This window comes from Spodoptera frugiperda, chromosome 28 (genome assembly GCF_023101765.2).
Source record: "Spodoptera frugiperda isolate SF20-4 chromosome 28, AGI-APGP_CSIRO_Sfru_2.0, whole genome shotgun sequence".
Lineage (NCBI taxonomy): Eukaryota > Metazoa > Arthropoda > Insecta > Lepidoptera > Noctuidae > Spodoptera > Spodoptera frugiperda.
Genome location: NC_064239.1, coordinates 7,768,835 through 7,792,924, shown reverse-complemented (window position 1 = coordinate 7,792,924; position 24,090 = coordinate 7,768,835). Strand labels below are relative to the sequence as shown.

Here is a 24,090-nt window from a genome sequence, read left to right as displayed (position 1 = left end):
ATGCGCTTCGACTCTGCGCTAGCATAAATTGACTCTAATGAGGGATAGGGTGGGTGGTTTTCTTCAAGAATATTAGTCTTTGCCAGGACCTGTTACTTTGTGTAAATATATTTTCGTTATTCCTATAGTATTGATATTTTTGTGGCCAGACTTAGGATGTTACGAAGATGTAGGTAATAGCTAAGCTGTGAAACTATGTGACCGTTTCCACTGATACTAAGCTATGTAGCGTGTGAGGTGTTCCACCAGTGCTAAGCTATGTGTAATGTGTAGCAATGGATATGATTGGTAAAAACCAAACGCATCCACAGCAACGTAGTATACCACACTTCTGGTGGAAAGGCATATACAATTATTATATAGCCACATAGCCCTTGGGCGTGCGCACCAGGAAAAATTTATATCTCAAGACCAAGAAACAGGAGGAGAAAAAAAACAATGATCAATTTTCAACGTAAATAATTTTATTCAAACTATTCTATTGAACATCACTAACTCATAAACATTGTACATCTGCAAATATGGATGTGGATTAAAATGTTATAAACTACATGTTAAAAGACATTATACACTTAATTTGCACAAACTCAATTTATTATTAAATAAAATACCTACTTATAAATGATAAAATAAATAGCTTTAAAAATAAACCATTTTCGTGACTATGGTGTTAATACATGATATAGAATCTTAAAAATAAATTAAAATGTCTATCATTATTATTATTTACATTACACAACAAAATCGTAAAAAGGAACCACGACAAACAGCGGTGTAATTAACGCATTAACGTCGTGTAAATAGTGCTTGGCCAATATTGCTAATATAAACAGTGTCAAATCTCTTTGGTGGATTCAACAATTTAACAGTTCCTTCCTACTAATATAATAATACACCAAGCAAGTTTGCCGTAATGCCTTTCTGAGTCGAAATTTAAAATATTTTGTAATAACCGTCATTAGCATTTGTCATGTATGAGTTAATTAATTAATACTTCAACATTCGCATTATATTTGAAACATATTAATAAAATATTTAAGTACCACGTTTTTTTTAATATTTAAAAGTATATGCATCGTTTTTTATACTAAGGTAATACATAATACTCAGGGTAATCATTACTTTGTTATTAAGGGCACAATTTCAGCAATGCATACACTAAGACGTAACAACAAGTATATTGCAACTTAATTACATGCTCGCTTCTAGTGCCATATTTGCAGATGAGCATCAATTATTCCGTAAGAAAATAAAATTCTCAATAAATAAATGTCAAACACTATTTAATTGGTGAGACATTTCACACCATATAACACAATTGCTTACTATAAAAATGATCAACAAACAACTTTGCACCTCGTCTAAGTGTCAAGGAGGACAACGGTGTGCAGAAATGTCATGAGATTCAATGGTTACGATACGATATAGATTGCCGCTTGAGCAAATAATCCTGATTATGTACGTCTTACACTAGCCATGCGTGAGGTGGGTTCAACTACACAGCGTAACTATCATAACTAGTAGGTATACACTTTATATAACGGTCGGCGGTCAACTTCACCTGTGCACGTGACTCGTCTCATACGTCAATCCACTATCTGAATAATGTATTATATTAAACTCTTAACACTGACGAAAAATTCGAAATGTATCTAGCAACCTGAGTAAATTAACATGTATAATACCATTTTAAAATGTTATTAAATATACAATAACTATACAGTTAATTGAAGCACAATTAGTGGGCATTGTCAAATAAGTAAATAATAATTCGATATAAAACTTGCATTCGACGACACGCTCTCGTTAATAATTTGCACGATAAACATAAGCGTAAGTACAGTGAACAACAGTGAATGCTATCGTTAGCGAGTTCTTGGTCAACAATTTATCCACATGGTGACAATTTACATTAACTTTAGAAATCTCTTTAACGCTAAATTAACTCCGATATGGTCTATCTATCAAGCGGTGATTGAAGAAAGTCTGATCGTAATTCTAAAAAGACGCGAAAATCGTACGCTTAGCGCACGTATAACATGGCGGGGTGGCGCGGGTCACTACTGCTTATTGCTGGGTCGCGAGACTTGTACAAAACGTGTGAGCCGCACCTATGGGAGGGGGGGGCGAGGCACCGAGGCACTAGTGGGGGGAGGGGGGCTCACAGCGGCTCGCGACGCGGCACCCACACGGCGGGCCCGCTCTCCGCCGTGATCACCGCCTTCACCTTCGCGTAGATCTCCTCCGGCGTGTCGCCCGTCACTACCGCTGCAAACACACACGTTCGTTACCACATACATACACACATCACAATACATTATAGTGTTACTTCGTTATAACAAGTATACGAACCAGTGAAATATTCAGCGAATTCCTGTTCCATCTTTAGCGCACGTTCGTATGTCTTCTTCGCTTGTTCTTCAGTCATTCGTTTATTCATTTCCCTGGAAAACAAAATAATATTATACATTTATTATATTAATAGAATTAATCAATAGTACAACAATACAACTTAATGTTAATCTGCCATTATACTCACATTATAGACTCTATGCTCTTTGGTTTTATAAATATGGCAATAGGGTACAACTGCGCCACTTGTAATCTCTTGATTGCATTGCCGCTTACATCCAAAATGCAATGTTTACCCTGTAACACAATAGAAAATACATTAGAATACAGGGAAAAACAAAATAAGTTATTTCCTTGTCATTGCAGAGTTTTGCTATACACTAAATGGCTTTCTTTCTCATACTTGTGTAAGTTGTAGATACTCGACAATTTCGAACCACACCGTGGCCCTTAATCATGATCTTTAACCAACAGACTGTTATTACTATATTGTATTAATTACATCTAAAGATAAGAAATTCGTACTGACATTTTACACTTACGTAAATGTTGTTTAATATATTATTTATTAGTTTACCTTTTCAGCGACTTCTCTGACGGACGCGACGGAGGTGCCGTACAGGTTGTCGTTGTACTGGCCGGCCTCGATGAACAAGTGGTTCTGTATGTCGCGCTCCATCTGCTCGCGGCTCGCTACGAAGTGGTAGTCGCGACCGTCCACCTCGTAGTCGCGTCGAGGGCGGGTCGTATCTGCAGTTACAAAATTATTATTGTAGGATGCTTTCTACAATGAATATAAAATGTAATCATATGGTAATGCAACACCACGTTATACTTTTTATACTTTTATACCTACTCACTAAATATTACAGAAAATGTAATATATTGAGATAAAAATGTTTAGAAAAATTTCATATTTTGACACCATTGCGGAAGAAATTATATCTACATAATTCGTTAGAAACGAAAATTCGTTAGAAATATAAACACCTATTGTCCGGTCGACGTATATAAGAGGTGTATGAGGTAAATTATGTATTTGGATACTCACGAGGCACACAGCTGCCGAATTTCTCAGGGAACTCAGATATAAGATCGTCGTTTATTCTGTCCTTGAGTGGGCCCAGGATAATGACGGGCCGCGTGTAACTTATAGTCAACTGTTGTACGGTCTCATACGATAGCACCGTTTCATCTTGACCTGTAACACATCACATTTTATTATGCATACCAAACACAGTCTGTACAACTTCTAACTTCTTAGAGAAGACAGTCTTTGTGCCCATCTATGTGCGTATGTTTTAAACTATAGGACTTGTCTCTCGTTTATTCTACTTAAATCCACTTCAAATTGTTTAGTTTCTTATGTCCGTGTAACCAATAACCGATCAAATGTGTACACAACATCATTCGTGCGATTTGTGCTTAGATCAAAATAACGTATGACGTGCATTACTTGTGCGGCAAAATCAACCTATTCTCATACCAATACACAGTAAACAGGAAACGAAATCTATGTGTAGAGGTCTTATTGACACAAACAGTTCAATAGTTCATTGTGATTGATCGCAATACTTTACATTAATGAGACCAATATCAAGTGTCTACCTAACCTAAGTCATAATTTATTTGAAGCGCTTTACGTAATACTGAAGTGTGTAATATATAATTAAATAAATAAATTATACATATCATAAGTATAGATACTAAAAGTTGACGGATGTTTCAACTTACTTAGCGAGGTATGCATTAAAACACCTGCCTGCTACATTTAACATAATTCTGGAATAAAAGTTCATTTCGACCCAAGAAATAATTAACATTGTACACCATTGTGTATGTGAATAATATTGAATGAGGAATAATATTTAATATAATGTGGCCAAAATAGTACGTCATAATTTCTTAGGTAACGAATTATGCTTTCTTCTACATTATTCTAAACAACATGAATCTGCTTACTACTAGCCAAAATTAAATAAAACCTCATTGTCTTGCCAACATGTTTCAAGGTATAATTTATTTAATTCTGGCTCAATTATGCCCATCAACATCGTCTTCAAGAGAAGTGTAATAATAAGCAAATGTACACATTTTATTACAACAACCAATAATTATGTATGTCAGCGACAGCTAGGCTAATAATAATTACAGCATCCCTAAACATCTGAAGCGACAAAAACTAACTCTAAAAATAAACCAGCACAGCGTAATTTTGAAAAGGAAAACAAGCTCGTATGAGAATGTCGTGAGATCGAGAGTAGATCAGACATGCGCGTGACGTGACTAGACTAAGGCAAAGCGGCGCGGTGCTGGCATGCGTGGCCCGAAGCTCAGCCGGTGAGACAGAGGCGGCTCTCGTGTCCTCGTGTGCTTCCAGTGGCCCACTCCCGCTACGTCCACCGCCCACTACTCAGTTACTCAGCCCTCACTTACAATTTTGAAACAATCATCCAAACACTTTCGTGAGCTCGATGGTCATATTTTCGAGTGCGGAGAGGCTATTAGAGTAATCGCGTTGTATGAATTAAAAACAACTGAACATAAAGAAAGTATGACAAATAATAAAAACTGGAGTGTTATTGAAATGAAAACTACATTTCTAATTGATGATCATAACCAGAATGCGGGAGGTAAGGTATCGGCTACGGCACTCGCAAGCTACGCCTCACTCCCAAAACTTACTCTCGTCCTCGAGATAAATGAGCGTTATCTCCTCCATCATGGGAAGTTCCACTCGGTACAAGATTTCCCCTACACGTAGAAAAATTAACGTTACATATATTTATATAAAACGCAGCAGTATGCGTCCGTACGTTGGTACGGGACCAGGGGTGGGAACCTCCGTTCGGACAGAATCATGGACAGGTGTGTTCGACTTCCCTAGCATGGTAAAGTTAGCAGAACTCTACAAGTTCGTGAATAGCGGTTGGGAAAATAAATTGCAAATAATAATAATCGTCTCTGGGACGGATGACAGGTAGATGTAATCGTTGGCTCCGGTGAGGCAACTAGAAGCACGGGACGGCGGCCGGATGTGTCTCAAACCAACCCGTGTGCTCGCTGCGACCACTTTCATTATCAACATTAACTACTTGTGGAACACCAAATCGTATCTCTAAGCTCTCATCACACACCCGTGTTTCACAATTACTAGTACAATTTTATTATTTATTAATTCAAAATTGTAAAAGACACAATCCCGGCTGCCATCTGTTAGACATTTAAGAACACGTAACAAACACAGTTATGCGATCAGAGCTGCATATAAAAAATAAAACTATCTAACACACAGAGGTAATAAGTACATAGCTTGTCACCGGGTCGCCCACAACATTGTATTATTCGACAAGCGACAATGATATGCCGATTACTGGCAAGTTTGCTAGACCTATATTTTAATATTATAGGCATCACCATGCTTTTTCCAAACACACTACAAGCGATAATTTACTCACATAGATCCGGCACATTTTGATTAAAATAGATATAATAGTAAAGTTCACTACACTGTGATGTTCAGACGTTCACACAACAATATGATTTGTGTTCCTTCACAAGATTTTGGATTGTGTATGTCCAATATGATGTCAACTTTCACATTCTCATGATTAAATCATAATAGAGTACAACAAGATACATAGGTAATATAGTACAATATAAAATATTATGATAATACATATTTGTTGTTCAAAGTGAATGTAAGTATTACGACTTTTTCTTGTAATTTAATATACGTAGGGCAATCAAACACCTTTAGCACAATTGTTACATTATTGAATTTAACTGTGTAATGACATTACAAATAATTCGATGGCCCATAGTAATCGAGTCGTAACATGATTGGTTCACGTTCACGAAAGCTCTATTCACTTGTTTAACATCGAACGTGAATTGGTTCTGTGGTTAGAATAAGCGAATAGCTCCAATGTAAGACGACCTAACTTTAAATAGTGGTTATTAGCAGCCGCATGAAAAAAAAACTGCGTAATGACCTACATACGATTAACAGCACAGTAGCGAAAGTAATAAATATGAGAGGACAAGGGAATGTGCACTTACCGTCCGCGTTAGCGTCCTCCTGCGTGTAACAAAGCATGAAAGCTGTAACAAAATTGTTTTATTAGTTTGTCTGTGCGGCAAAGCTCTTCATGTAAACACCACACCCCTGTGACGCTTGCTCACGTGAATTACCAATTACTTGTTCTGCACAAAACATACTGATTAATTCCTCGAACTCTTAATATAGAATCATTATCATTTCACATGTACCACTGCACCATATAATACATTATTTATAATGTCTGTGAACAGTTAATGATATTTAAATGTATGGCAAGTGAGACGTGCTGTGGATGTATACAGTAGTGTGAGGAAGTTATGCCATTTGATATACTTACGTTCTTGGTCTGAACCGTCTTCAGATTTGCCGTCCTCTCGACTCTTCATGAATGGGAACTTTCTGCTGAACGACAACGTTTTCTTTTTCCTTTCGAGCGTTGATTGGCTCTGTAATTGGATATACCATTACATTAGTTTTAAAATACGAGTTCAATAACTCATAATTAATACCACAACATTTTGTAGATTCATGTTCCTGAACCAAAATATAATAAACATTTGTTACAAAGCTAATTCTATCTAGTCACGAGAAATTAGCATTCTGAAACAATCAACATAAATAATGTCTAAAACTCGGTTTATTTACGACTTATTTCCATTCCTGGTATCAATGATAAACAATACCGTTGAAGATAAATTGATGCCTTTTCAACGACCAGTGTATTTGTTTATCAAACAGGCAAGGCCACCTACTGGTAAACAGAATGGAGATCTAATGCGCATCAAGAATTGCATATCTGTAAAACGTGTTTTGAATGTAGTAGCGTCGTAAGAAACAATTTACTATTAATTCGTGCATACGATTGACATTCAATAATGGGTCAATAATCTTAATTATACTTCCAAAAGAGCTCCCAGTCAATTTTAACGTCTTGTCGATATGCCGACACCGATTGTAGTACACTAACTACTACTACTACTACTAACACTGGAAATCTATTGTATTGTTAGTGTAGCACGGATTTCCGCAAAGTAACGCCTGATTCTATTCTATATACCGTAGTAGTAGCTAAGTACTTATTTCATATTCTTATCGTAAATGAAGCAACACTGGAAATATAACAAAAATCTGAGATTTTCACCCCTTGTCACATGAATTAATATATCATTTCTTGCTACAACAAGTGTTATTAGCGTAGCTATCTATATCAGTTAGAAAACTTAGAGATACTATGTACTTGATAACCATGTAGTAAATAAATAAGTAATACATATTTAGTAAACTCACAGTGCTAACTGGTGTGCCTTGTCCCTGGAACTTGACCTGGCGATCCCGAGCTCTCTGCTTGCGCTCCCACCGTCGCTTCGATGGGATGATACCGATCGCGTCAGAATCTGTCTTGTCTAGCCGCCTGAAATCAAACCATTGGATATCAAAATACAGAATGGTGCATACCTAAACCTAATATCAGCTATTTTATAGGTCAATTTGTTTGAGACATAACAACGTCACACAAGTGTTATTGAACTCCTTCCTGTAAGTAAATAGAGGAAATAAACGCATGTTTTGATCCATTTTAAATATGTATAACGGTTTCAAATATTACTTAGACTTTATAAGAAAACAAATCTTGTTATACAGGCCTTAATATTAATAGATAAGATCTTTATGGAAGTATTTGGTTGGGTCTATGTTCAGGATGTCTTGTGGCTGATATGATGATGACGATAAATTATAATACTATGATAAAGTAAAGATTAAATGAGTTATGAGTAATTAGTGTTGTGTACTGTACCTGGCTTGCCACCACTCGTCGTCCGAAGCGTTGGTCACGTGTAAGATGTCGCCGTACCTGAACGGTAGACCTCTCGACGGCAAACCGTCGTCCCTGATCGGATCGTAGTCGAACAGTGCTCTGCAATCGATATTATTACCAGCATTAACATAAAAACCCATAAACAAGGAAATATGAATTATTTTCCTTCATTCCTTTAACAGTGTAAATTCCGATTTTGTTACTGGATACAATTTATTACAATTCAATCTTTAGAAAAAATCAGAAAATTTTATTAAATGAAACAAATTGAATTAAATATTGATAAGAAACATGGTTCATTAAACTTTATTAAGTAGTTAAGGAAAAGTTAGTTCATAACAAGAATGAATAAGTGCATGATCTCACCTAACATAGAGGGATCGTTTTTGAGACGTTCTCAGTAGCGTATGATGTTGTTTCAGTTCATTAATGCGCGCTTCAAACTTGTTGTACTCCTGAGGCCTATACACCACTGTTAGTTTTACATTCTGTCCCGTACTCTGAAATATTACAACATAATCATTATTGCGACGTTATTCTATGCTTATGACGGATTTCTTAGCTTTTCTATATTTACCTAAATAATTATTATATTATACAGTAATAAGTAGAATTTGTTTTCAAATACTTCAAGTTACTTTAATTGTGTGAGTATGGCAAACAAATGCAGTTATTTAGAAAAATACCAAATAGATTTGTCATACTGTGACAACTCCTATTGTTATACACTCAGTGCAACTTTACTCCAGTGCATAAAGCAGGTACAAGGTTGAATTTAATCAAAACATTAAGTTTAAATTATAAACGCTTAACTTCCGCGTTCATTTCAACACTAACAATGTCATACAATGCATCCAGTAGTTTTGAAATGACACTACGACAATTTATTGGCTCCTACTCAATGCTACTGGTATATTGATACTTTAGTAAATAGAATCATGATAATATAGATTACCTTCAAAGCTTTAGCGGCTTGTTCGTGCGTAGCGTGAGTAATGTCGACGTCATTGACAGCGAGCAGTCTGTCGCCGCGGCGGAGCTGTCCCGAGCGCTCGGCCGGGCCCCCCGCCAGCAGGAACGACACATAAATGCCATGTCCGTCCTCGCCCCCTACTATGTTGAACCCTAACCCTTGCGGACCCTTCTCCAACTCCACAACCCTCGACTCCTCATTGCTGTCCGTCACGTCTTCACGTCGCAGCGAATTTGCTGTGCTTGACGCTGTTTCAGTATTTTCAATTGTCATTCTCGTGGCTGTATGTGCAATATTTAATGGGAAGATATAACATATAGGTAAACAGTGGTCGGGTACACATTACATCAGCTTGTTTAAACTAGCAATAAAGGCTGGCATTGGGCGGAGGCCTACAGGGCCGGTGCAGATTAGGGCGAAGCTGTGAAGGTCGTGTACTCACGCGTGTTGGCGCGCGAGGTGCGCGGCGAGGGCTGTCCGTGGCGCGGGCCCGGCACCAGCACCAGCAGCACCCGCTCGCCCGTGGCCTTCAGCGCCGCCACCGCGTCCTCGTGCGTCACGTTGTCTAGGTTCACGTCGCCGTGCTGGGAACCGACACACTCCGCGTTACATACCCGTAGCGGTAATTAGCACATCGGCATGTGTAAGTTCGATAACACAACTCACCGAAGTATTCTTGACCATTAGCAGTTTATCACCGACCCTCAAACGGCCGTCTCTATGAGCAGCACCACCGGCCATTATCTTGGTCACGTAGATTCCATTGTCGCCTGGGATATGTTGATTGCCGAGACCCCCCGCTATACTGAACCCGAGACCTGAGCCGCCTTTCACCAGCTCGATCTCTACGGATTCCTCGGGCTTCGTAACTTGTAAAACATTAGAAGTATCTTCTGTCGCGCGACGTCGTATTTTCTGAAAGTATATAAATATTTTTAATGTATCGAAGACGGGCGAGTTTAACGGCCGTGAGTCATGTATTTTGCGGGACACAATGTTTATTGTAAAAGAGTCCTTGTGCGAAGGCCAAACGCTGGAATTTCACATAACTGACGCCCTCAATAGTCCGATTATGAATCAAAGTTGGCAAGAACCACATGAACAATCAATGTTCTTAGCATAATGACGAATTTATTCTGTTTATGTATGTCACTCATATGTTCAATGTACACATACATTGATTCTTCTGATTGCATTTAATAAAACCTCCTTCATGGTTTGTTTAATTGTGCGATACGAGCGGAGTGCGGCATGCGGCGACTGCTGTAACATCACGCAATATTACGCGCTCGAGGCTCCGTTTATTCGTTTCTGCTAGACACTTGTCACTAATTTCACAACAATAAACGTTTTACGATACGACCTTTTCACTTGTAATTACACACCACACCTTGACAGTAGTTTTTGAACTTCTAATAAGTAATGTGGACACTCCTTGTATGCTGAGATGACCGCGTTATCAAGTGACGTAAATGAGACATCAGGCTCAAAGCTTGAGTCATGTATTTGCTTAATCTCGACACAGCAGCTGATGAGAACGTAATAAAGTAAATAAACAAACTCACCAGTCTCACAGTATTGCCAGCCTTTTTCAATGCATCCACTGCTTCAGCGTGCGTAACATTATCGACGTTCGTATCATTCACCTGACGACAAAAGTAAATAATAAACTAAACATTTCCAGCAAATTATGGACCATATAAATCAATTGGCCACATCATTCACTTAAAGTTTACAGTACAAATCTATGCATTGGCATTTATTTATGTGCATTGAAATATTTTTATATAACTATTGGAGACGAGAGAGTAAAATAACTACTGCTTATGAATACAAGTCCCTAGCTTGGCTTGAAACTAGTTGAGCTACTCTGTATGGTTATGTGTGTAAGCTGTTAAACATAAATAATAGTGTTTGTTACCTGTAATATTGCATCATTGATCTGCAGCTGACTGGCAGCAGCTGCCCCCCCAGGAATGAGTTTTGTGACATAGATGTGTGGGTCATCAGCCACATGAGGGTTGTCTGACCCTCCTGCGATGCTGAAGCCAAGCCCCGCGCCCCCCGCACGCGAGAGTACCACCGTCATGTATAAGTACCCATCGTCACCTTGCGTGCGGTCTGTGCCACCACCTTCTATGCCATTTACCTGCAAAGGCTGTTACATATTGTTAGAGATTATGCTACATTGGTACCTACTACACACATGTTAGTTTACTAAAGTCTATAGATTAGAGTTTTAAGTCTTCAAGGGAATGATGTAAGAATTGATAACATATCAGCTAACATAATGACATCAACTACTGCCTGTGTGAGAGAATATCTACATTTGACTGAAATACAAATTTTATTCAGATACAGATCTTAATGCAAATCATTGATGGTATCAATGTTTAGAATCCTGGAGATTTGAAGACAATTTATAAACATTTACTTTCAGGTAATCAAGTAGGTCATTAGGTCACGTTTCTTATAAAATAATAATTAGTCCTCACGGAAATTAAATGTCTATTTTACTTAAAGCATGCATGTAATAACTTAAATTCTTTATTTATCATGGAATTTCTATAAATGATTAAATATCTTTCACAGAAAAGGTTTATATCTTTTATCAATAAATGTATATAGTAATTGAATTACCTGCTTCATTTCTGGTGATGTGACGTGAGCCTGAAAATAATGCTTAAATTAACTTTTAATTTGCAAACTAAGGGCCATGTTTTCCATGGCCGTATTCAGATTATTATCAGTTATGAGAAGTTAATATGACATCTTATCACCAAAGTAAATAAAAAGAATGATAATATCAAGTTAAACTATATACCAAATAGAAATAGGTAACTATAATTAAAAATGTTATAATGATAATATGTACATACATATAAATTAAATAGGTATTGTTAAATAAATTCAATAAGAATGTTACATACACATAAAAATCTGGATATTCCTGAATAGATACATTGTTTTAGTTTTCAATTATTATTTAAAAATATTAATAAAAGTACATCAAATCATGTTAATGGCAAACAACGACAGGAATATGTTTTAAAAAATATGACATAAACAGGTTGTAATATCTAAGAAAACCATTAATATGTAGGTATGTTATATTGAGTACTTATTGACATTGTGATTATTATGAATATTAATTATTATAGTGGACATTATGGAGGGCCAATCCAAACTGGTATATATAATTCTTACATGTCATACAATTCATATACTTATTCAACACCTGGAAGCAATTAAACGCCAATGAACAATTAGGTATTGATGTAACAGATAAGAAACACAATTTTATATAGATAGATATCATATAAATATTATATAATATTGGTTTAAATAAATATCTTGATAAATACATGAACCTATTGCCAATTATTAAATAGTCTGGGTAGAAATATAAGCAACAATTATTGTCATGTGACAATAGTGAAAATTCATTAATGTTTCATTGACTGTCTGCAACTGAATCAAATTGAAGTCATGTCACCTACTCACCGTATCAAGATTAAACAAGGATGACACTTTCCGAAGGAATCCATTATGTGATTTTTTCTTCCGTCTTTCTGTCATTTTCAAGACCAAGTGTGCATAGCCCTCAGGGAATTTATTTTGATGTCCGTACTACACTATGTACACTGCATGCATTGTTAGTTACACACTTGTGTCCACTTTCAGCTTACTTGACGATGTTCAGCATGCACCATTCTCTACCTAGAACCCACAACTAACTTGCACCAAAACATATCAAGTAGGTATGTGACCTTTTAGAAGGTATGCGACCTCTTTTCAAGTTGCAGGTAATCCCATTACATTTAAAGCTCTTTATCATGTTAGCTTAGTTTAAATTGCAGCAGTCCTTATCTAATGAATGGACGAATTTTAGCCGAGCCCTTTATTGATAGCGTTTAGTAGATATGGTATGTATGGCTGGGTAATTATTAGGCGTGTTACCAACTTGTGTTCGATGATAGGATGGTATGAATGTCAAAGCGATGAACCTTAATTAGAATGTCCGTGTTACATTATTAGTGTGCAATTTATGGACACTTGATAGTATCATAGTACTTATATTGTACCTATCAACCATGGGCAAGTAACAGCGAATTGTTACAAGCAAAACTAACTCCGAAGTCGCATTAGTCTCACCAAGAATTGAAAACGTTCCCAGAGTGTAAAGAAATTACTAAACGTTTAAAAATAGATTAGTGTTTATTAAATGGCCTTACTTGCAACGAATACGAAATCTCGGCAGTGTGAATGTCAAAATTTTGTGTGCAATATCATTTCACTGATTATCATTTAGAGTAGTATACTTTCAGTCGATGTAGCGTTCGTACGTCATTGGCACAATTGTGAAATTTAACGGCACCAATCCACACAACCAAGAAACGTTAGCGCACATATCGCCGAAAACTTGTACTATATTTTAGGTTATAAATAGTACTACGAGACGCGAAACACCAACCATCCGCCATTACCGTCCACTTGTTGTACCTAGCGCTCTGTTCAGCCACTTTCGTAAACGTCACGTCATCAAAATAAAAAAAATGAAGGAATCATCGTATCGATCCACCGCCCGATCCACGACTCTATTCTTAAAACTATAAACAATTTACAAAAGATGGCGCTGTATGTTGTAAGATAGTGACTATGGCAACAACATTATTTTTATTTTATGTCGAAAGATTAACGAATTTTCACCATTGTTTTCTTGACTTTAGAAATTAATAATGTCAATAGGTTCAAAAACTTATTTTGGTCATAAATAGCAGAGACACAAATCCTTCAAGTAGGTGGGTAAACTCTCACGAACTTACCTTTTTTTCCTCGATTTCTCCAGTCGGTAGAACGACAGAATAAGCCTAAAGCAAAAACATTATTATTATTAAAAGTATTACTTTATTGATTTATATGAATATCTAGCTTGGTGTAAATTCTCTACCTATTATAGTTTATAACATAGCTGGCCGCATTGTAAAGTTGGGTAGGTAGGAAGATACAAGTAAAATCAAAATTCTATATCTGTTAAATAATCTAGCTCAAATTAAGTTCGGTTCAGAAAAGGCATTAGAAATTCAAGTTGCTTGTAGAAATCGGTGAGGTCGCAAAGTCGCAAACCACCATGAAACCGCTCAGTCCAATACTAAATCCAGTTTGCTGAGAGCCGCAGTAACGACATCTAGGGGCAACATCGTTCATTCAGTTATTGAATTCATCAGCAAGGAGGCTGTACCTAACCATTGAGACTTATTCGCAATGAATCGAATTGCTGATTTACTTTTCTGATAAATATAATCGTACCTAATCAGAAATTGGTCACACACAATGTTGAATGTATTATTGGAGATTTATGTGTAACTTTATGGCCTGTATAAGTAATAAGTAGGTAGGTAACGTATATAATATACTACTACTTAGGTAGGTACTTACCTATAGACCTTGTGAAAATTGATTCATAAGTGTGGGAAAGTTGGGTAGGTAGTCATAAGCTTACCTTCGTCGAATCTGGCGTAGCATTTCGGGATTCGGATTTTCTGTGGTTCTCTTGCAGGAATGCATTGGATACACTACGGTAGTCACTCTCTTCTGTGTGTGCAATCTGGAAAATATATTTTATTTCTAATATCTTCTAATAAGAACACTGGTTATTGGACCAGATTAAAATAACCATTATTATCTAAAGTGTTCACCCGCATCTAGGTGACTTTATTAGTTGTTCAAGCAAAGTTGACCTAGACCTGCTAGTAAGTGGGTAGGTAGGCACACACACGATATTTACCTACATTATTATGCAACTAATTGAACTCAATGAGCATTATTGAATCAACAATTAACCCACTACTCATGAGGAACAAACACAAAACGTAGATTTTAAGTAACTAACTAGATAAATCACATTAATCTCATAGTAGCCAATAAAAAAAATATCTGACATAACTGTCGATAGCGGTTCATCTCCTACTTATTCAATTATGAGAACCTCCTACATTTTTGGAAGTTGGTTAATAAAAATGCTCCCTCATCAAACTCATAACTGCAAATTCTGAGGGTTAATGAATATTTGCATCAAAAGGACGTTTAAAATTGTGTCTCTTTTAAGAAACGGTGAACTTATTTGGGTTTCCAATAACATAAGTAAGAATTAAAGTAGAATAGTAAAATATTCGTGTCATAACATTACTAGCTGAGCACCACTGCTATTTGTACAGCAACTACGCCAATGGTGAGGTAAGCCACAATGAAATAAGTCAATATTATAAAGACCAGCCATCGGCAAGTTTACTACGGATCTGTAAATAACCCAGTTAAAACTGCAGACTCAAGAAGCAAAGACTGCATTAAACAAACAGATATCTGAACCAAATCTTTTATTTATGAATACTCGTATTTCGCATTTAATTTCGCAGCAGTTTTACGTCTTGACTTGTTATTGAAATACATTTACTAATTAATATTTACTCATGTTAAAATGTACTTACTTCGCGTCGAACGTTGTCAGCTTCCCATTTGTTCGCGATACGTATCGTTTCCGCAGTCTTTTGCTGAACTGACTTGGTGTCATCGAGAAGTGTGAGCTCGTAGAACTCTTGAATATCTGTGACACAGCAAAAACGTAATTGAATAGAATGCTTCCAATCGATTCTCTCAGGGCCTTGAGTTGTCATAACTTATTAATGCATTTAGGTGAGCCGTTTGTTTACTTGCTACTGACAATAATCGATTGGGAATGTAGTAGGCATATTGTTCGATATTGAAAGAAGGAACCGTGTATTGTATTGTATGGTTAAATAGGTATTCGGCCTATAAAGGCTTATCTGAAAGAGTTAATCTGGAACAATTCCGTTCAGTTGTAGGTAGGTGGGTAGGTAGTGGAAACTATCGCGTGAGTCGTGTTGTATAGAGATCGATATCGAACGTGCGGGCGGCGACCCCACAGTGTTTCATGTCGGAGTGGATGAACTTAGTGCATTTTGTATTATGAAAATAATTAACAGAGGCTAAAAGGCAGCTTTTAGCTTGAATTTCCAGAGGTTTACACTTCATAGCATCTCTTGATCATAATCCAGAGTACATTATGTAAAATTGTGAGATGCGGGCTACCCTTAATGACTAGACTATTAACTATGAGAAAGGCAGACCTAAGTTACTAGAGGAGTCTTATGTAAACTTTGTTTGGGTAAGAAAAGAATTTAAAAACATCGCAAATACGCCAGACAAAGATGTGGAAGAGCGTCGTTATAATGATCTTAGTAGTAGGTATTCGAAACTACAGCGTCTATCGTTTCGTAATTTTGACGGAACTAACAATATTTTAACAAGGATCACATGGAAAATTAACTAGTCTATATAATTTAGGATACATTGAATATACATAGCGAAATACTAGAAGATAATTAATCTTCTAATTACATCTTCTTTACATTTCAGTTTTTTTAAAATCCTATTATCGTTCAATCAGACAATCTTACTATTATACATATAGTACATACTAGCAAACCCCGGCGAAGACCACCACCAATCACCAGAGATTTTTTTTCCTGCCTTTCGTTACATCAATTTTTTAATTTTCATTATAAACCTCACGGATCCTGGGTCCTTTTAGCTGACCCAGCAGCAGACCTTAAGCAGTGTGATATTGGCATTAGTGCATAATAATATCTACTTAGTATTTACGTTCAGATTATTTTACTAAACTATTTTTCATCGTGTTAAAAGTAGGTTAGTTATCGAAAATATTGAAAACACAAAGAAATATTAAACTATTGATAAGCGATATCTCTACGGTTATTAAAACGCGCACAGCGCACAGGCTACAATAATAAATTGTGACGCAAATAGGTACCAACTGAGATTTGTTTCGTCCAAAACGAAACTGAAGCACCTATTTGATATTGAATACAATATGACATCTCAATACCAATTAAGGAAACCGATTAAAATTTTAAAATCTAGGTATCGATATCCCGTTGCGATCAAGTTGATGCAATTGGATGATGGATCATTACCACTTTGCTCTTATTGACAAATATTCATATTCATAAAAAATAAGGTTTATTGGCTGCTCAACCCCCGACTGAAGTATCTACTGAATATGGTATAAGTTGAAGTTAGTTCTCATGTTAAACGAGCGCTCGCGTTCCGCCGATGTTTATTCCCGTTCCGTACAGTCAGTTGCAGGGAGGTATTCAATAAGAATAGTTGGACAACTCAGCTAGGTACCATAGTTTAAAATTTTAATTAAAACATGTCGAAGAGCGAATGTGTAGGCAAAGGCTCGGTGAAAGCCGGTGACCCGTATATAGGGAGATGTAGGTCAAACAGACCAGCGCACATATTGTTGAGTTTACGAACATACGAACGCATACGTTTACCGCACTATGATCGGTGATGGATTTTTTAAATTGTCAATCAAAGTTTCATACAGGTTGAAAATAGACTGGCCGGTAGAGCCACAGTGTAGGTAAACAATAAACACAACAAAATCACGTTTGCTCGAAAGGGTGAATTAGGGCGGCGATGCCTCAGCCTGTTAATACACGGTGCATTAAACACAACTCCCTCTCTCCCTCCTTCTCCCACTAGCTAGGTAAAACAAATACTATGTATGTACGAAATAGTAAATAATTAAAATAGAAATTAACTTTTAATTTTCAGTGTGTACGTTATCCTTTCATTTCTCTCGTTGTAAGATCCAAGACACATTTCTTCAAGTTTACGTCGGCGTCGTTGAGTTGCGCCAGAATTCATTGTTTCAGTATTTTGTCGACGAGTCTCTCTCTATTTCAGTTGCAGTTTGGTAGATCTTGACTTGCAGGAGTTGCAGTACTTAGTTGGGTAAATGAGTATGAGACGGACTTGTCTTAAATAAGTAGTCCAATACATCAAAAGGCACACCTCACACAAAATTTCGGATCTTGCATTTAACGATTCAGATTCTGCACTAACGAAACACAAATATTTACTCCTTTAATTGCCGGGTTCGCAATGTTCTGCACTGATATCGATAACCTAGCGTTTACAAGGAAAGTTTACTAATGAGAATAACAATATCAAAGTGCAGTTCATCATAATAAGGGTTACGTCTTATTATTGTTATCTAAATCATTCAATAACAATGACAATTAATTTCAAACGGCACCTATGAATGAGAATGTTTCGAATTTATAGTGGACAGACATTAGTTCCTATCTATAGGTACCGAAGTATTGTACATCCGTGTACAATGGAGTTCCTTCAACACAGGATGTATTGTCTAAACATCGATGCATTATTAGACACAAGTCACATGTATCTAACCATGTTTCTGGAGGTACCATTTGAGACTGAAGCTTAATTAGGTGTAGGTCAACTTGGTACTCAAGAAGATAAATAAAAAATATTTATCGAAGCACTCGCATTAACTGAGAACATAAGTTTCAGCAATGATTACCTTTTTTGAGTAGGCTAAATCATCCAATGACTTCTCCCGCCTTGGGCAAGGCAAGAGGGAGTGTCAGACTCTTACTGACTAAAAACCACCCCGAAACCCGCTTTTCGAGCCCGCAGCTCCGGGTCGGCATCAATGATTACCTACTAGTACTACATAATATGACTGACGTGGTTTACAGGCTTGAACGGTACCCATATTTTGTCAATGTCCTATCGGGCTAGAGTTAACCCACCCCTTTGCTGTAGTCCCTGGTAAAAAATATGGCGTTTAAATACTCGTATGTCATGTCGAATAAATGGGAGTCGATTATGGACTTGGAGCGGTAGACTCTCCTAAGCCACACTAAATACTGGTTATGGGGAGGAGTCATTTTCATTACTTTGGGTTTTTTACACTCTAAATGGCTGTAATCGATGGCACGTGATTTTTTTTTTCATTTTATAAATAACCAGATAAGTATGTACTTAGCTGTAGTGAACTAGTGACCCAGTAGCTATCCATAATAACCTTATCTTAAAGGTCATTCGGTAACTTTAAATAGGTATCTCTACACACATAAAAGTCATCAACAGAGGCTGGACTAGTCAGTTATCGCCTCAAACTAATAAACAACGGGATTGTGTCAAGATTATTCATATTATTTTCAACTGATTGCGTGCGTAAGCGACATATGATAAATAACACAACAGTTTAACTGCGTGTGTACCTACTCAATCACTCAGATCGAGTTTAATTAGTATCTGTTGAGAGATTAGTGTCAACAGTAATACAACGTTACGTCGACATTCAAATGTTATAGGATTGAATGCTGTAGGGATGTGGGCACAGAATTAAATGTGGGTAGATACTTTTTGATATAATCAGTATATTCTACCAAGGTCGCTGGCTTAAAATGATTTGCTAGTTCTAATTAAACAAATCTAATGTCTATTCAAAATTGCCTAATATTAGGTAAAAAGGATTCATCGTCACAAGTAAAGTTTTTAAACATAACGTAAATAAACCGTTACGAAATAGAAATATTAAATCGTTAACAGGTACAGATTTATCACTTCAATTCACTTTTAATTTTGATAACTGAATTTTATAAACGGGGAGGTATTTACTTTTCTGAAGAAGTTTTTCTATTTTTCAAAGCAAGTTGAACAACTTCACCTCTGTAACTGTGATGCAGTGAAGCCCATGTGTGTTCGTTACATGACGCATGCAGTCAGCTGCAATCAAGTACGCATCGACTACAGGGCAAGGTTAATCCAATGTAGATAAATATATCGACATAGCCCTAATTGAACTTGGTCAAACCGCAATCGTGATTGACGTAAAACAGAACGAATTTTGACTAGAAATCTGATTTGAAATTAGTTTAAAAGCTGTACCTACGTTGTTATAGCGATTTCGTGTTTATCAACAAATCTGTATAAATTAGAGATTGTATCGAAGTGTAGGAAGTGAGATTCGGCTGGTTAGGGACCCTAGAAGTTTTTGCGGCTAGATGTATCGTACCTAAGTTCGACTTTTCCACGGACTGTTTCTAGTTTGTGTGTGATAGTTATGGGATTGGTCAGCTCCAGACTGTATTAATTTTGTTGTCTTCAAGGTTATTTTCTTTTTCCATCTCTCTAGAAAAAGAAAATAACCTTGTCTCTTGATCTCTCTGACTGAATATTGGCACGAATATAGTTGAAGCAATCGAATTCGAAACAATGTAACCAAGAGTTGAACCTGATTGAAAACGAGTAACCTATGGAGTTTCTTACTCGTTCTTCTCCATAGGAATCTACACTTTGTAACGACCAAATGGCTTCACTAACTGACTGACAGACAAACGGATATTTTTAATATGATTATATTTGTTTTGACATTCAAAAGTGCCTTCCTGGTCATGAAATAAATAATTTTGACTTTGACTTTGTATTTGGGCTTTGTATTTTCGGCTAAAACTAATTATTTAAATGTCATAGTTACCTACATCGTAAATCGGGAACGACAATACCTAACTGTTTATGAACTGTAAAACGGACTTGGCACCGATTTTGAACAGTTAACCTATTAAGTAACGTTTAGTATTCGTTCCCACGTTCAGTCTGTATGGTAGGTAGATAAGTATACTACCAAATAAACCCTCGGGAGTCAACTGTTCAACTGTTCTTTGTCAGAATTAGGCAGTCTGAAGGCACGACCAAGGTTTGTAGCTCATACTGAGATCTCTATCAGTGCTTAGGTTTCGCTTATAGGGCGGACACTGGACAATTAAAGACATTTTATACAATCCATATTTGGTATTCGTCTGGTAGCAGTAAGCAGTATGTAGTTACCAACTGTTTCACTTTATAAGATCTGGGTAAGTACCAATTGTAAAAGATTTTACGTACTCGAACCTACTGCTCTGTATTCGATACGCCAATAAAAACAAAAGTATTTGAATCCGGAAATGTTAAATTACTGAGACATTCCACATTATGCAAATTGATTGGTTTTACATCGCGACCATTGAAAAATGTGTGATTGAACGTTTAGTTTCCTAGAGAGACCTTCGTTTTGTTGATATCAGATACTAGACTAGCGTAATGTTCAGTACAACTGGCTAAATATATCGTATCACAATAGCAGTGTCGTGGTCAAGGAAGATTCAAGAGCGCCAGTGACGTGTTGTGCGGTCACGCGCCTGTTCCGTATATTTATAGCATACTGAGCTGAATCGGTCCCTTCGACCACTGAACTTCAAAGTCGAACTGAAGTTCAAAGCTAAATAAAAAGGGGTGTGCATCTTTATTGTTATTCATATAACAGTATGACATCTTTTTATCCCTAATGGGGTAGATACCTACTAGATAGAGGAGCACAATACTAAATTTAACTACACAATATCGTAATCGCTCGTGTACCTATTGCCATAACTTTAGGTACATTCTTATTGTTGTAGGAGATAGGGGTGGACGCCTGCATGTCCTATTAATTTCCTTTTATGATACCAGCTTAGTAGCTTGTCAGCTCTCCGGTCATATATTTAGCTATCTAACGTAACATCCATAGCAATCATCTTTTGCTTTAATAACAAACGGATAAGCAATTAAATTGTGAAATCGAATTTCACTGTCAGTTTTCTGTAACGCATTTTACGGGTGGTCCTAGGACTGTGCCCTGAGGTACTCTACATTTGTCCGTGTGTTTATGTATCTTGATCATCACTTACAACGATCATGCATTAGGTATCAAATTGAAAAAACGATCGTCGATATTGTAAAAAATAAAAGAAATAATAGTTCAAACATTTGAACAGGATAACCTAGTTCGAGCATTCAAATGCTATTATTAAAACGACAATAATGTAGACACCAATAAATTAAAAATTCCTATAGAAACAATAGGAATCGGGAGCAATGTCTGACATTTGGCTTGTTTTCATATCATTCTGGGTAACCTATTTCTGTTTAGTAACAGTGGAACCACGACTAAAGAACATTGATCTAGCTGGAGGTTAGGGGTGACCTCATTTGAGACATGATAACAGTGAAAAAGAATATCTGCCTACTACTCCGAGTATGTATCTATGATTAAGTGCACCTTCCGCTATGTCGGTAGTTAACATTTTCGGTTGAAAATCCTTCCATTCATTATAAACTACTTACGTAAAGTAAAGCTCCTAAGTATTAGGTAAGTGAAAATATTTTATCTAATAAGTCTTTGAATTAGAACTACAAATAATAATCCCATTCACATAATGTTTACGTCGTAAGTTACTCTTCGATTCAACCCAGAAAAATAGCAAATAAAGCAGTGTATGTAGATGGTACGTCATTATGTAGGCCATGTGAGTTGTTAAAACCTGTAAGTAGGTTCATAATACACTTGAGAGTTGGTGTAATGTTGTACGTACTATTCATGCTTACTACAGTTAATTGACGCTGGTATTTAGATACTAATCGCCGTATTCAGAGCCATTCAATAGTTACTTAACCCAGTCCTTAGTATGTAATTGTTTTCGATACAAAATCGTAACTAATGAAAAGTTTAAGTAATCATTAAATTACTCTGAGTACGGTTGTGGTTTTCACCAAATGCCGGGCCGTTTTTACAGTTAGAGTTTATTAAATGGATCTTTAAACTCACCAAGTAAAGCTTGAAACAGACGTGATTTAAATATCCTAATAACTCTCTCGATGGCAAGGCGAAGTTGTCGGTCTTGCGGCTTCACCAGTTTGCTGTGGTAGTCTTCCAGCAGTTCTAATGCTCGATGGGCCTCTGTTTCACCAAAAACAATAAGTACAATGAATAATCTCGTATAAAAGTAGGCGTGCTGAAAATGGGTCATGTTTACTTCTGTTATGAAATTTATTTTGGATCTGTTACCCAAATAGATAGTAGGCAAAGGACAAAATTGTTGATAAAAAAGCTCAAGTCGTTATTGAGAATACGCAAATAACATGTTAGGAGCGTATAAGTTAACGCGCTTAAGATACCTATGTCATAAGATTGCTTGAGTGGCTACTTAGTGCCTAGTCATATTATGGTCGACCTACATTTTACGAAGGGCATGTTTTCCAAGCGGTAATGATGAAACGAAACATTATACATTTTACTGTTTTAGTACAGAAAACAATGTGTAGCGTAGGTAGGTGTAACATGCAGCATGGTAAGAATAAATTACGAATGTGTGTGTGCGTTACAACCCTCATAATAATATCGATACGGATCAACAATAGGGTGCTGTGCTGAGCGCTGCCAACCCCTGTGCAAATTAAATAATAAGTCGATGACAGCGTGGACAAAACACGGTGACTGTAGACACTAAACGTCGATATTGGAATATCGAAATTCACCTTGCTTACGAACTGGCATCACGGCACCACCCCCTCACGTTATTTTAGAAAACTAATACACTTGAGATAAAACAAAATGGAAATTATTTTTCACAGAGACAAAATGATGACACCGATCATTTTATACAATTTTAATCACAGCTAGGATGATTTTGGAACGGCACATATTGTCGCACAACGAAAACATTAGAAGATAAGGTACGAAGCGAAGCGCGCTAGTGATGCCGCGCATAAGGGCCATCGAACACTGCGCCCGATGGGATTGGTCGATTTTCACGGTGACGTCAGGGGGTGGAATCATAGACAATGGAAAATATAGACGGGGGTTGTGAAAAGTATATTAGGGATGCCAGAACATGAAATCTTTGGTTTACGATAATAAAATATTAATAAACGAAACCGAACTTTGCAATACCTATCTACTTGTATTTCAATACCAAAAGTGAAAAACGTAATAGAAATAGTAAATGGGAAAGCTGCTTTTAATTAGGTACTATACATTGAAATTAAGTAGGTAAGCACCTAGTTTAATAACTCAAAAAACTACTCAGTTTTCACGCATATGCATAAGTGAACCACAAAGGATCAGACTACACGCACAACACACTTGATTTTCTAATTAAGAAA

At 36.7% G+C, this 24,090-nt stretch overlaps 1 protein-coding gene across 11 annotated transcripts; it reads right to left on the bottom strand.

Annotated features, from left to right (window-relative positions):
- Positions 1-442: 442 nt before the first annotated feature.
- On the bottom strand, positions 443-23,709 carry LOC118282114 (disks large 1 tumor suppressor protein). 11 transcript variants are annotated; one of them, XM_035603033.2, is made up of 22 exons: positions 23,464-23,702; positions 22,754-22,885; positions 15,693-15,808; positions 14,708-14,812; positions 14,031-14,075; positions 11,845-11,874; positions 11,126-11,362; positions 10,770-10,850; positions 9,871-10,119; positions 9,647-9,788; positions 9,187-9,452; positions 8,598-8,731; positions 8,211-8,330; positions 7,703-7,826; positions 6,753-6,861; positions 6,415-6,456; positions 5,038-5,106; positions 3,404-3,553; positions 2,930-3,102; positions 2,540-2,649; positions 2,353-2,444; positions 443-2,268 (listed from the first exon to the last, which is right to left on the bottom strand). In XM_035603033.2, exons 1-22 carry the CDS (start codon positions 23,480-23,482, stop codon positions 2,162-2,164), a joined length of 2,652 nt encoding a protein of 883 aa, XP_035458926.1. In that variant the 5' UTR covers positions 23,483-23,702; the 3' UTR covers positions 443-2,161. The 11 variants fall into 11 exon arrangements, with proteins under 11 accessions (XP_035458926.1, XP_035458925.1, XP_035458928.1 ...); XM_035603032.2 differs by having other exon boundaries at positions 9,187-9,485; positions 23,464-23,701; XM_035603035.2 differs by lacking the exon at positions 5,038-5,106 and having other exon boundaries at positions 9,187-9,485; positions 23,464-23,709.
- Between the last annotated feature and the right edge of the window lie 381 nt (positions 23,710-24,090).

Coding starts and splice junctions, on each gene's coding strand:
- LOC118282114 (XM_035603032.2), bottom strand. Junction 11,363..11,844: donor CATCACCAGAAATGAAGCAG/GTAATTCAATTA, acceptor AATATGTAACAG/CCTTTGCAGGTAAATGGCAT. Junction 2,650..2,929: donor TCAGAGAAGTCGCTGAAAAG/GTAAACTAATAA, acceptor ATTGTGTTACAG/GGTAAACATTGCATTTTGGA.